Consider the following 15007-nt stretch of genomic DNA (forward strand, 5'->3'; position numbering starts at 1 on the left):
CATAGATTATGCATATTTCAAAACCTTTTAAGCATATATTTATCACAAATGATTCAAAACGATATTCAGAAGTCAGTAGTGACTGAGATTGAGAGCAGTTCTGCATCTGATGTTCCACAATCCATGTTGACATTATCATCATTATGACAGTAAAATCTCAACAAGTAGTAATACTATATGATAGATTTTACGAGTATCCTATTGTTTTCATGAATCCATTTGATTATGAAACGCAATAATATGTATATATACACACACACACACATATATACATACATACATACATACGTATATATGTGTGTGTGTGTGTGTGTATATATATATATATATGAAACATTATGGCCTGCAATATACAGGCGGTTGTGTTAGAGGTACCTTAACCCTCTCTTATTGAACATCACCGCTCAACGATCATATTTGCGGACGACTTCAGTTAACCTTCAGTTTTGTAGTTGGATCACACATAGAAAGAGAACTGTGACTACTGTGCATTTATAAAAAATCAAAACAACCGTCTTTGTAACCGCGCGGCCTTTAAATCCGATTGCGTATGGAGAAGAAAAACGTTCAGTATAATTGTTGCTTTTATAACAGTGTAAGGTGGCTGTTCAATATGAGTACTAAGGCAATATGCACGTGCACACCACGCTAGGTAGATGCGTCAACTGTTCTAGAACAAATCCTGTATCACTGCTGTTGTTATCCGTTTGTAATGGTTTTGACATACTTGTTTAAAAATTCAATTAGAATTGGCGTGCACCAGCGGCTGTTCTTTAAAATATATTACATTGTGGTATATTTTGTAGGTGAAAACGATACACTTTCATTCTTTTACACATCTTCAGCGAATATCTCCAAAACTAAACATTTTCTTCAGCTGTGCAGTCATGACAGGTTCGGCGGCGGGTGACCTACAAATCCTACGCGCTAGATTTACCTGCTTTTGTTCGGAATAGTTGTCGGCCATCAGCTGATTATCCAGGTCGAATATTCTTATCTTTCGCGGGTTTGTGATTCAGTAGCCAATGAAATCATGGGTTAACTTGTTTGACGTCACTTCCGACTTTAGGAACGGCACGCCCACTGCACGCGGTGTGGAATGAAACATTGCAGTGGCGTTTGTTAGACGTGAGTGTGGAGACCTGAAAGTCACCCACGACAAAACAAGTCAGCATATCTCCGGAACGAGTTATTTTATCAGAGGAACGTTACATTCGAGGCAAGGTTACCCTCTTCACCGTAGCTGATCGTCATAAGGTGAAATTGTCGGGAACAAGCTGTGCTCAAACAAAGAGGGCGTGTGATCTTAGAAGACCAGCTGATTTTATGTGACCTTTCAAGACATCAAAATGACTCTCTTACAGCATAAAGACTGTCGCGATTATGACACAAACCTTGCGGCAGAATGCCTTGTCGCGATGTCAAATTCATGTTTTAACCCTCGATCAGACGACACAGCAGCTGTGTCAGTTGAATGTGAGGAGAGAGTTGCCACAACAACGGACACTTCGAGAAGTCAGCCGGAGTCTTTGTTCATGTTGGCCAGAATTCTAGCTGATTTGAGTAAATTCAAGCAAGACCCAATTGACAATGATTACGATAGTGACGAACTTTGTAGAATTAACTCCAGTAATCATCACAACACATTTGACATTTGTCAGAATGTTTCCGCGCAGCGTAAACGAGTGCGACGGCGAAGAGCTAACTCGACCACGCCTACTTTGAGTGGAAGTGACTGGGAGGGGAAGAAAGGAGACCAACTTGGCAAAGACATGTCAGCAGCGGTGAAGAAGCTACACAAATGTCACTATCTAGGATGTGAGAAAGTGTATGGCAAAAGCTCCCATCTCAAGGCCCATCTTAGAACACATACAGGTAAGAATGTACAGCGGTTATCCTCGCAGTGTGTTGCGCGCCATTGTTTGTTGTCGACCGCATGGCGAGGTAAACACAGGCCAACGCCTTCTTTCAAAACGCTAGTTTCCTAGGAAGAATAAGATGAAACAGTTAGTCTGACAAAGATTTATCATTTGTGATAACTATTTTATTTAATAATTACGGGTTTAATATGTGTTATTTTCTTTTATTTATCAAAAATAAGTGTTCCCGCCCAGTGAAAATTACGTCAGTTCATCTTGAGTTTGTTGGACCTTAAAATAGAACAGATGTAATCAGATCGATTGGCTATTCGGGTAGCTTATTTATTTCAAATACTGACAACTCATCATTCGTGTTGACATATATTTGTATTCAGTGTGTTGGAAACGTTTTGCATTGTATGTCAAGAAGGGAACACAGTCGCACCCATTCCTTTGTCCCAATAATTCTGTGCTAAATAGGTCAGAGGCCATGTGCTCACTCCCATGCGAACTCACAGGTTTAGCAAAGTGCTTGAAATCACAACAAGAACCATTTTAAACAGTCACACCCATTTAACTTCTAGGTTCAGCGAGTTACTCATTTTGCGATATTAAAGTTGAAAACATTATCGATATAGTTTGTTTGTTTTCCATAATTGACCATGCTCAATTTATCATGGGTACTGTCAGTAGGTACATGGAAAGAAGTAAAATATTCAAACTGGCCCTAGAGAAGATAGAAACAAGTGTATAGATCTACAGTGTGACAAGAAAATGGTATTCTTATGAACATCGGAAGATTAATAAAACAATTGATAATTACGAATTCCCAGCTTGATACCATAATAAAAGTTTGTTGCTTTTTGTGAAGATCAACCAATTTCTCTTTGTCAGTTGTTGATTGCTTTAATTGATATGTACTTCAAATAAATGAGAGAGGCTGGTCCTTTCAAAATGTATCGTGACAAATATTGCCACATCTAATGTGTAGATTAATACCAAATATTCCTATTTGTCCATGCTCCCAACTATAATTACATGCTACTCTCCTATATATGGCTGTATTGAATCGCACCAGTATTGTGAGGAATGGTTCACACAGTGCCTAATGTGACAGTGAGTCTCCATGGACACCTATCATTCCTATTCTCTCATGTTTTGAGAATATTTTCCGAACTTAAAACAAGTCTGTCCTTTGGCCTATTGGTGAGGCACTTTGGATTGGATTATTGTCGTCAGTTGCTAACATTACAACCCCTTTTAAATTAGAGCTGTATCAGTTTCTTGTGATTCAAATTTCCTGTCTGTTTTTCCTTATTATACTGTTCTGAGTGTAAAAACTGTGCTTTATCTTACTACAACGAATGCTAAAATGTGCTTTTGAACAACTCAATATATTTGTCTCTGGACCATTTTCTTCAAGCTGTTTGAACATTGCCTGTGGTCACTGATGCATTGCAACTGAGAATGTTTGAGTTTTTGTCTGGGCTGATAACGGCAGGTGTTTTTAGGTGTGACGTCTTTGTGGGGTTTTGTTTAGGTCGGGTCGTGTGCAGGCCACGTGCCATCTGTCCCGCCTCGTGCCCGCCATCCCGCTCAACCAATATAATAACTTTGCCATGATGTCCCCCTCTACACCTGTATTCAAATGAGGTGTGTAGGTAAGCCTCCTTTAGTCCTTTGTGTGGAGATGTGCCTCTACGTTCCACTTGGTTTTGGCTCGTGGCCTGTCGAACAAAGCCAACTTCTCTCCCCTACTCCCTGTCCTGTCACTGATCACTTTCATTTGTCTTCCTCCAAACTTTGTTTGAATTGTCTCGGTAGGAGTAACTGTGTCGTTTACCTTTAGGGCAGGTCGAAGGACTTGCGGCTGCCACCAACCACATCACCTGTCTTCAACATCCTGAACTTTGCTTTATCAGCGACTTGCTCAGAACTAGAAAACATTTTAAAATATTCTTTTAAAAAATGTGTAAATGGTGGTGCAGGCTGAACACTGGTTTGGTTTGTTCAACTCATGCTGACCTACTTTTGTTTCTTTCTGAACAGTCTTAGCGAAATGGTGATAAAGTAATTAGTGTTGTGGAGGACATTTTAAAGCTGTGATCCCAGCATGATTTGGTTGTGTATGCAACACCCTGAAGAATTTTAAGAAGGAAATATGTCTAGTGTAGTAGTGATTAGCTTACTGTCCAGGTTTTCAAATGTCACATTTTCTGTCAGTTTGTGTTTAGTAATTATTGCCCAGAAGAAATAGGATGGTGCTTGTAAACATAATAGTCTTAATACTTTACCTTTGTGTGACACCTTTTAGAATGAATGCTTAATTACAGATTTGTGCAAGATTTACTAAGCTTCAATTGTCAAGTCTCCAGCTGATTTTATTTGTGCTTGAATCCTGTATGCATTGAAGCATGTAAATCCCCTAGTGAAACCTGGGATTTCAGGTGGGGTTGGTTACCAGGTTAATTACTGTCTCATGGCTGCTGACAATCGGACCTAATTATCCATGATTTGAACATCTATGAGTGATTTACAAAGTTTGATTTCACTTTCAGCCTTTTATTCAAGAGAGAACCACTTTGCAAATTACACACAGCAAGAATAATTTCAGACAATAATACTTTGCTTGGGTGGTCAGGAAGTTCATTTGAGTAATGTTAGTAAATTTGTTTACATAAGGATAAAGAAAATGATTTTGAGATATATTCTTATTTCTCGACAGGTATTTCAAGACCCCCAAGATTTCACTGCTAAGGCAGAGATAGTTGGTCTCTCTTCATGCACTCTTTTCAGAATTACATATCAGAATATTGCGAGTGCATTATTGCTGTGAAGAAAACAGGGATGTTCACAAAATATATGTCCTTCATATAATTCTGGTAATGGAAAACATCAGTGTTGTTCAAGAAACAGTGTCACATCAATTACTGTATATTACATATATTTAGAAAGGATCTGTTCATATAAATTTGTTGTTGAAGGTTGCACTGCCTATTGACAATGAAAATAAGTTTTGTTTTTCTTTACACATTTATTGTCTTAACATCAGTTTCAACCAAGAAGGCCTGTATGTACTGGTGTCACTGTTATTTGTGCAAGTTAGCTGATATAGTATTGAAAAATAATCAATCCCTCTCTCGCAACATAAGAGTTGAGACCAGGAAGCTTTATGTACTATATAAGTTGTTCACTGGTCGCAAGGGGGACATGGGCTCATGTACCCTTGAGGTGTGTTTATGTTCCCCGAGCCCATAAACAAACCTCATGGGTATACGAGACCTTGGCCCCCTGAGGGACCAGTGAACAGTGTATTTATTTTACCGAATACCTGAATTTTAATTTTGAACTGTTTGAAGCACTTCTAATGAATGCAAGGTGAATCGCCATTTTGCAGATGACACAAAGTAAACAAAGTTAGAGTTATCTCCCTTCCATCGATTTTCAATTGCACAACATCGGTAATTTCCATGCTTCATGCGTTATTCAATGTTATTCAAGACAAATAAGCACTACCATGAAGCACCAGATGAGTTCGGAATTCCCAGCGGTGTACATTGAAAATATTACATCGCCTGTAAGCCTGTTACATTGAAAAAAAATAGAATAGCGCTTAGCCAATCAGAAAGCGACATTCATGTGTGAGGTAAGATAATGTATGTATCCCGCATTTTATCTCGGTTTCTGAGATTTGCTGTTTTCATGAGTGTATTTATATCTGTCTTCTCTTGTATTCACTGGGTGTAAACATTACAGTTCCTGTTCTGATTTCTAACTTAAAGATATAGTTTTAACACATTCAGACACATTAACCAGTTTTTAGAGTTTGAGACTGTTATTTGTTTTGATTATTAGCTTCACATTGCTCACATAATTACTCCCCTGTCATCACAAGTAATTTTGACTGAGGAATTGAGCAACAGCATCCACCAAATATCCGAAGTTATCTGGAATCCCCACACCTTCCTGTAGGGCAACCGCCATACTCCCGCCTCCACAGTGTCAGCTGTGCTAAGGAGCCTCCACTGTACATGATAGCTGTCTGTCACGCTGATCTGTGTGGCCCAGCTGAAATGTGTACAAGCAATTACTGTGCTACCTCCTTGCATGGCTTGCTTGACCCTGGGTCACCAACTGCTGCTACTGAGCTGCGAGCAGTGTGTCACTAACTTTCCCTAGCTGCACAGGACTTATGTACCACTCAAAAGAGGTATAGGAACACCCACTAGCTAATGTGTAATAATGTCTTGACAGTTTATCAGTTATACTGATGTCTAATCTCTGTAAAATGGACATATTTTGCAAAGAAGAAAAAAGAAAGTTAAATTATCTCACATAAATATATTGAAAAGGACTTGGTTCATATATTGCAGAATTATTGTAATCTGAAGTTATTGAATATATAAAAACTTTATTTTCAATATAGGATATATTTGTTTCAGTGTCTGTGTGACAGATCTATTACAAATAGTCATCTGGAAATATTAGGTATTTGTCAACTGATTTTGAGGTCTGCATGCTGTTTTGTACTGAAAGATATGTGTTTTATTTACAAACTGTTAACTTGTTAACTTCTTTTGTTTCATTGAAATAGTTTTCATATTGATATGAAACGTGTTAATACTTCAGATATGAAATGTTTTGTATGCTTCTGTAATTACTGTCTTTAAGGATGTATGCTGATGAAACAACATTGTATCTTAGTTACAGTTTCAAATGAATTCCAAACAATAGGTGGGCCCAATTCAATACTCTGTGGACACTTTACTCAGTACCTGAAGGGGAAAGTACATAAATTCAATTGGCCAAGAAGGTCTTATCTGTTACCAAGATTGTGTGTCTACAGAGACCAGCATCCATTCTACTTTTTCCACTACATTTAACACTACAATGGAAGCCCTCTGAACTTCATTCATTCGAACCGGCCAAAAATGCTGGTATTGAGAGTGTGTCAGTTTAGTGAACTTGTCCCATCCACTTCTTGACTGTTGTAGCCATCGTGAGCTGCTGACAAATTATCTCATGACAATTAATTCATAATACAAGTGACACATGTCACCTCAGCAACCTTTAGACCTAATCCTTATTCATACTCCGGTGATAAGGTAATAATCTATGGTGTTAACACATTCAGCCAATCACCCAATCAACAGGAGAGCAGAGATGCCGGTTTAGAGAGGGTTGATTACTGTACAAGCAGTCAATTGGGCGGTCTCTGTTGTGCTAGAATACAGAGTAGACTAACACCGGAGTAGAGGACATGTAAGAGGGCCAGCTGGAATGGAGAACTGCCAGTTTAGACAGCTTCCACTGTATTATTTCTTAATACTTCAACAGTGGAACATCTGGTCAAATGAGGAATATTATTATTGATTTTTATTGTGTATGGCTTTCGGCAATAGTTAATAAGTCTGCTAATAGAAATAGTAATAAGTTTAGCTGGAATAGCCTTGCATTGGGGCTTGGAATTAACTAGCTTCTGTCGGGACCAAATTCTTGTTAGGGCAAGCCAGAGTGGAGGGTTGCCGGTGTAGAGGGCTTCCACCGTAACTTGTAATTATTAATCATTTTGCAGAATTTAACAGGGAAAGGCTGTATGTACTCGTTGCATCATTTAACAAGGAAAATTCTGTATGTACCCATTGCATCATTTAACAGGGAAAAGGTTGTATGTACCCACTGCATCATTTAACAGGGAAAAGGTTGTATGTACCCATTGCATCATTTAAGAGGGAAAAGGTTGTATGTACCCATTGCATCATTTAACAGGGAAAATGTTGTAAGTACCCACTGTATCAAGGTGGTAAATGTGTGTGTTTATCAACAGGTGAACGACCATTCCCATGTACTTGGTATGGATGTGAGAAACGCTTTGCCCGATCTGATGAACTAGCACGACACATACGCACTCACACTGGTAAGTCAGCTTTCTGTTTTCTGGTTACTGGATTTACATTTGAAACAAATCTTACCTATCTCAAAATTCTTTAGCTTTGTTGTGTGCATTGTCTTGTTGATGTTTTGAAAGCCACAAGTCCATTTGGAAGAGTATTAAAGAGCTTGTGATAGGTCAAATGTAGGGAAAAACATATTCTGGCAAATATATGCTAAGTGAAGACTGGGTTTAAGCTGTTCAGCTGTTGCCAGTGGATTTATGTTGTGTCTGTTAGAATGTAACACTTGAAGCTCCATTGTATAACTGTGGAAACAGATGGGGATAAATCAGCTGCTATCGCTGGATTGGGTGGGGCTATGGATATGAATCCAGGTTCTATAAATAGTCAGATCTAAGCCACCTACCTTTCTCTTTGCTCTACAGACTAGATGTCTACAACATGTCAGTTTTTATTTTTTGCTTGATCAAAAACTGATGATTTTCTGTGTTTTGCATAAATCATGGTAATGCTTCACTTAGTTTTGCTGCACCTGAGATTTAATTGTCTCTGATTGTATGGTACTTATAAAAAATTTTTTTTAGGTGAAAAGAAGTTCTCTTGTCCAATCTGTGAAAAACGCTTTATGCGCAGTGATCATTTGAACAAACATGCGCGACGCCACCCTGAGTTTGAACCTGGTATGCTCAAGAAACGGCCCCAGCCTAAAATAGATATCAACAGTGATGGAATATCTGACCGGTCAAGTCCAGGGGCATCACCATAATTGTCTCCCCTCTCCAAGACATGAATCCTCTTAAGACCAGCCAGCATGGACAATGTCACTACACTGAGATCTTACTGCTATGGCTAACCCGCCAGAAAGGGTTGAAGTTTCAGTTAACATGAAGATATAACATCCTTCTCAGAAAGATCACAGCCAGTCTTTATGTGTACTTAATGTGTGTCTGACTATCATGACTTGGCTGAAGGTGTCCCTATGTGGACACACCTCTCTATAGTGCTAGCTCGTGTGCTGTGTTCATCATACAAGTGTGCCTTCACACATCAGTACTGTATCCTGGTGCAGGTTATCACTGAAACATTCTGTATTGCCATCACATTACTTTGCAGGTAAATTTTGATCAGTTGATATCACTATACATGATTTTACAGTCACAGTACCCAACCTGAAGTAATCAAATTAGATGGAGTTTCAAATAACAAAGGTGTGCAAATTCATTGATTTGATACCTTGAAAAAAAAAAGAGTCTTTTACACAGATCCAAAATCTCAAATCCTGAGAATTACTTTTATTTAGTCATTTCAGTGTAACAGAAACATCAACCAACAGTTTTAGATGCTTTGGAATTTCATATTTTCAATCAAAAATGATTATTATTCCTTTGTTTATGTTAGTTGTTATTTTTGAGTCTTCTAATAAACTGTTATTGATGTCACAGCATTTGTAAAATAACGTGTGATTGATAGAAGTTATGCATTAGCTTCCATTCACATCCTAAGTGGTAGTAACTGCCTTGAGATGACAGACTGCAAACATACTGTTGAACTGATAGTGAAGTTATAGTGTAAAGTGTACATAAGAACCTATATCTATATTTGCTTTCATATCCTGTGTGATGATCCATGTTTGTGATGATTTGTGGTGTTTGTTGCATATTATTTGTTGTACATATATCAAAGTTGGCAAACTGCAAGCCTGGTACAATATTTCATACTTACTAGTATTTACTAGAAAGGAATGGCTGATGTGTTGTTTATTTTCGTGAACCTAGGAAATGGTGCTTGTGAAATTCATTGGATCTGAATTTGTTTTAATGAAACAGGAATGTTTGTTCCATGAAAAAAAGCAACATTCATTAAAGATGATTTCTCCTGAATGTTCCATGGGAAAAAACAACATTCACTAAAGATGGTTTCTCCTGCATGGAGGATATCATTTATTCATTCGTGTGTAAAGGATGGTTCACTTTTCATCTTTATTTGTTGTTACATGTCTTTCAAAGTATTCCAACGAAATCCAAGTGAAAATGCTGGCGATGCATAAAATAACTTACTTGGTCAAAGGGAGATAACTCCTTTGTTATTTGGGGTGCACCCACATTTGTTTTCCTTCTCATAATTAATTTGCTTTACATATGAATAATTTTCTGCAAAATATAACCGAAGACTCAAACTATGAGGTTAGCATGTGCTGTTCATGAATGTCAATTTGATGAAAAATAGCTTGCGATAAATATATTGTTTAAAATGTTAAAGAATATTTTTAGAGTTTATCACAAAGTTGAGACTGCTTCCATGATTAAGTCTTTCTGTCTTGAAGTGTATATATTGAAATGTTACAGTAAAGTGGTGTTTGTCAAATGTCAACAATAAATATCTCGCACTGTGAACTAAATCTAAAGATGAAGTCATAGAATATGATGTGTCGTTTCTTTATAACTTGTGAGTGACCATGTGTTTCAGTACATACGTTTGTAATTTGTCAGTCAGGGTAGAATACAATGTGTATCACTCATAGGGCCGTAGCTGAAAATAGATCTGTTTCTTTATTCTGTATCCTATATTTTTGACATCTTGAGTGCAGCCATCTGGTCCAAGAAAAGTAAACTATTTGAGCTAAAAATGAGTGTTGTGTTTATCAGGATGATAATGAGTGGTTGAGATTTTCCCTCTGAAGATGATTATTGGTGTTGCTCATTTTCCTATGACTTATTAAAATTATTTTCAACTGTGCACTTGCAAATGTGCTCTGATAACACGCTCTTCTGTACAGGTTGAATTATCTGTTATATTGTTACCAATGGTATGGCGCTGTGTGTCTGCTGTAGCTCACACATACATACATGACTTGTTGCATGTCATGACATTCCTCCTGATCTCCATGGCGACCATATGCCACCACTGTCAGTCTGTTGGTTTTATCTTATGCACACGTCTTCACTCCAGCAGAGAGACATGCATTCATTCAGATTCCCTCACATGCATTCATCATAAGGCACATGTATGTGATGCCACAACTTTCATCCTGTATATTTTAGCAAAAAGTGAAGTGATATTTTCATTTTAGTTATTCATAGTCATTTTCAAGTATGTTTTAGACATCAGTTTTGTTCTCTACTATTTTCTGTGTATTCTACTATCTGTTACTTCACTCCCCTTTGGACATACCATTTGTGTCCATATTTCTTTCTTTAGGAAAGTCTCCCTCAAATTTTAAAAACAAATATATTTGCATGAATATCTCAACGCCCGTGCTTCTTGTCTGTGAAATATGACCTTGCCTACATGCTTACTGACATTTGTTACAGAACTGACTCATCTTGTAACAAGGTGATTTGCACATCAAATGCTTTGACAGTGTTTATTATATTTGGACCGGACAGATAGTTGAACACATTATAACTTGTTGATAACAGAAATCTCAATGAATCTCAAATACTGGAATTTGTGATTCTTCACAGCTGAGTGTTGAAAACTGTTTATTACACATCTTCAGAACAGGTAAATGTTTGCTTTATTTTAAGCAAATTCATCCGCATTGCTTATTTTAATCTCCATAAGAATTCATTCCTGATTTTCAACTTAGTTGAAATTTCATATGCATGTTTTATGCCGTCACAGTTTCCCTACAGTTCATTGTCACCTTTAGTTTTAATCCAGTCAGATGTTTCAACTCATTTCACTTTGCTTGTATAATCTGAATAGTGGTGATGTCGTAGTTATTGTTGCATCTGTATTTCAGTTGGAGCTGTATACTGTACTGTACAAGTTTGCTGTTTTAGTTGACATGGGAAGCTATGTATTCACTGGACTGTTAGGTCTCGAGCAACCACGATACTGGGTTTATTGTCCAGTTTAGCAGATATAACATCAAAGATTGATAAGGAAGTCCTAGAATAACCCTTTCAACTCCCACTGAAATATATTCTAGAGGGAGGTCTAATGCAAAACTTACAAAAGCCACATTTCTGATTTTTGTCTACTTTTTTTGCAGAGTGTATTACATTGTAGGTACAAAGCTTGCTCATTTTATTCATAAGTTATTGTATATGAAAACTTGCCAAAGAAGGAATCTGTACTCAGTAGCAGGACTAATTTATTTATTGCATGGTTGTAAAGTACAGGCAGTTATTTCTACAATTATTTACCTTGTGAATGTAATTTGATATTGTTTCAAGCAGCCTGATATGCAAGATACATATTCTGCTGTTGATATTTGCTTCCTCAGTTATACTGATACAGGAATCTTCATGTTGGTAAGTTGTCACTTTGATGGATTGTGATTACTACTCAGGATATTTAACTGAATATTTATTCATACCTTTCAGTTAATGGTGAAGAGATATGATCTTTGTCATTAATATATCTTGGTCCTGACAGATAGGGTGTTTAATGGTTTAAATATTGTGGAAATAATCAACCTGATTCAGTTTGGAGGAAAGATAACAGTGTGTGCCAGGGAGTCACGAATATTTCTGAAGATTATTACAAAACATAATTGTCATTTTCAATTTGTTTCAAGTAGACACCTTTGTGTGTCCCCCTGATTTTGTGTGTAAGTGGGCACAATGAGGAGAGTTGAAGTGTCACAGTGCTAGATACCTGGGCAGTTTCATCCCAGTGAATGGAAGGAGTGTAGTACCTGTCTGTTAAAGGTAAAATAAACATTGTATATCTACACCACCTTGTTTTTTCTTGTCTTTTACATTGTTTAGATTGTCCGGTAGTGCTTCAACTGTCAGACTGCATCCCTTTGTTTCTCTACTGAGGCCTTGTAGAGTCATGATCATAAGTTTTTATGCATTTTAATTGTGTTTGTTCTCACCAGAGTGATTGTCAGCTAGGACTTTCCTCCAACATGGTGGCAGACAGACAGACAGATATTTTATTCAGTATAAAGACCAAAGGCCCATAACACAAAACAAATTAGCTCAAATAAACAGACATTAAAGTGACAGGTTTTGTTTTTCACAGCTCTAGTTTTATGTATTCATATATTTTTTAAATTGCCAAGCATGGTAATATTTTTAACTGTAAACTATGTGTATTAAATATTGCTTGCTGGTGTTATACAGAAAAGTAATAAACCTATTTCTAGCTTCATATAATTTACAATAAAAAAGGACATACTCTATCTTCAATGCAGTTCATTTTATTTGATTTACTGTAATAACAAACTGTCAGACATTGGTATGTCATTATATCTTTGTATTTCTATACCCAACCCAACATTGCTACACCTGAACTTTTCAAGATGAGATTTTAACTAGGGAGCAGTTAGTAATGATAGGTAACTCTCTACATGCAGTAATAATTTAAAGTGTTTATGGGAAATGAATCTGAATGGTTGTGAACAGTGGCAGACAATGATTGAGTTTATCAGAAAGCCGAAGTTTAAACTGCTGCTTAAATGTCCTGCTATTGCCAACATCCTGTGACAAACCCCAAACCGGGGCGCGCTGTCTAAAGCGCCAGGCTAGTGATCCAGCAAGGTAGAGATGTAGGGATCGAGCCCACCTGTGACCGGGTGTAAAACCCTAGAGTCACCTTCATGTGCAGACTCTTTTCGTGTTGTCACAACCCCTAGTGTGCAGTACACAACCCTGTGCACTAGATGGTGGCCACATGAATACATGCATACACATAGTTGTGGGTGCAGTAAACTTGGAGAAAGTACTGTGACTATGTGTCCCAGTCCACCCACCTGTAAATTGGGTACCTGAATAGGATGAGAGAGCCACTATATACTCGGTGCGCCTAATGGCAGCAAGAGTTGTATACTCCATAGGGAGTTGAGATTAACAATATGATGTGACGCTGAAAGGGACATTCAATGATATAGGGAAACAAATACCAGTGCCTTGAGCAAGCAGTGGTTGCATTTAAATGTGCACTATATAAATATCCTATAATAATAAAAAAAAATAAATACAAAGCAAATAAGATATTTTTTGTATTTACTCCCCATGTAGTCCTACCAGACTCATTAAGAGATTTCAGCATATTATAACCCTGAAATGAATTAACCTACACCAATATTTAATCGGTCTAGACATATAATTAAATTGTGATGGACACCTGCCACATTCCCCTAGAACCATAGTAGTACATGTACTTACATTTCTGCAAACTCTGAGGAATCTTACAATATGATGTTCCCCAAACCTCAGATCCATAACACAGAATAGGCAGAATGATAGAACAAAAAAACTTAGAGATCCCGAGCTGACAGATTACCAAAATTTCTTTGCAATGAATAGATAGATATGTGCTTTATTACCTTGAGAGAGCAGACAATGGTGAAGCTAGATAGCCCAGGAGTAAAAACTATGCTAAGGTACCTATAGAACGAAACAATTTGTTCAATTGTTTATCTTCGAAGAACCAGTTAAGTTAAGTAGCTCTAGTGCATCTAGCCTCCCCTGCAGCTGAGGTGCTGTATGTGCAACTGCTGACACATCGTCAGCAAACATTACTGCATTGAGATTATGAACATTGACATTGATATTAACACTTTTTCCGCCAATTCCTTCTAGAACTGAAAAGAGCTTGTTGGTAAAGATAATGAATAATTGGGGGCTCAAAATTCAACCTTGACGGGTGCCTTGATTACACCTGGAAGTATCAGTGAGGCCATTGGAAGTCCTAACACGGGTTACCAGTTTCGAATACATGGACACTAAGATATATTAAAATTTACCAGTTATTCCAACATCCTTTGGGGCGGTGGGGTAGCCTAGTGGTTAAAGCGTTCGCTCGTCACGATGACCCGGGTTCGATTCCCCACATGGGTACAACGTGTGAGGCCCATTTTCTGGTGTCCCCTGCCGTGATATCGCTGGAATATTGCTAAAAGCGGCGTAAAACCAAACTCACTCACTCACTCCAACATCCTTTAGACTGTCAAATAAAGCCTTATGATTAATTGTATCAAATGTTTTTGCAAAACCTATAAAAACACAATAAAATCTTCCCATTTCCTCCTGAGCATACTTTTGTGCAACAGCATTCAATGAAAAAATGTGGTCAACAGTACTATAATTAGCTATAAATCCAAGTATTTTACTCCCACACCACTTCTGCATCCTAGATGTTAGAATACTAGTAAACACTTTACAAAGTGAATCTAAAAAAGAAATACCCTTGTAATTACTAGGGTCTTGCCTTGATCCTGACTTGAACAGAGGGCATATAAAACACGTATGTACCCCACACAGCTGGGAAATTGACTGTATTAAATATTTGGTTAAA

At 37.5% G+C, this 15007-nt stretch overlaps 1 protein-coding gene across 1 annotated transcript; it reads left to right on the plus strand.

Moving 5' to 3' along the window:
* Positions 1-1045: 1045 nt before the first annotated feature.
* Positions 1046-12436, plus strand: LOC137278593 (Krueppel-like factor 13). Its single transcript, XM_067811055.1, has 3 exons — positions 1046-1875; positions 7687-7776; positions 8338-12436. The coding sequence occupies exons 1-3, from the start codon at positions 1350-1352 to the stop codon at positions 8517-8519; spliced, it is 798 nt and encodes a 265-aa protein (XP_067667156.1). The 5' UTR covers positions 1046-1349; the 3' UTR covers positions 8520-12436.
* The last annotated feature ends 2571 nt before the right edge of the window (positions 12437-15007 follow it).

The sequence above is a fragment of the Haliotis asinina genome, chromosome 3, assembly GCF_037392515.1.
Source record: "Haliotis asinina isolate JCU_RB_2024 chromosome 3, JCU_Hal_asi_v2, whole genome shotgun sequence".
NCBI lineage: Eukaryota > Metazoa > Mollusca > Gastropoda > Lepetellida > Haliotidae > Haliotis > Haliotis asinina.

Excerpts from the sequence above, each read along its gene's own strand:
- LOC137278593 (XM_067811055.1), top strand. The coding sequence starts at position 1,350 with ATGACTCTCTTACAGCATAAAGACTGTCGCGATTATGACACAAACCTT. Across the intron at positions 1,876-7,686 it reads CCATCTTAGAACACATACAG|GTGAACGACCATTCCCATGT; the intron begins GTAAGAATGTAC and ends GTTTATCAACAG. Across the intron at positions 7,777-8,337 it reads ACACATACGCACTCACACTG|GTGAAAAGAAGTTCTCTTGT; the intron begins GTAAGTCAGCTT and ends AATTTTTTTTAG.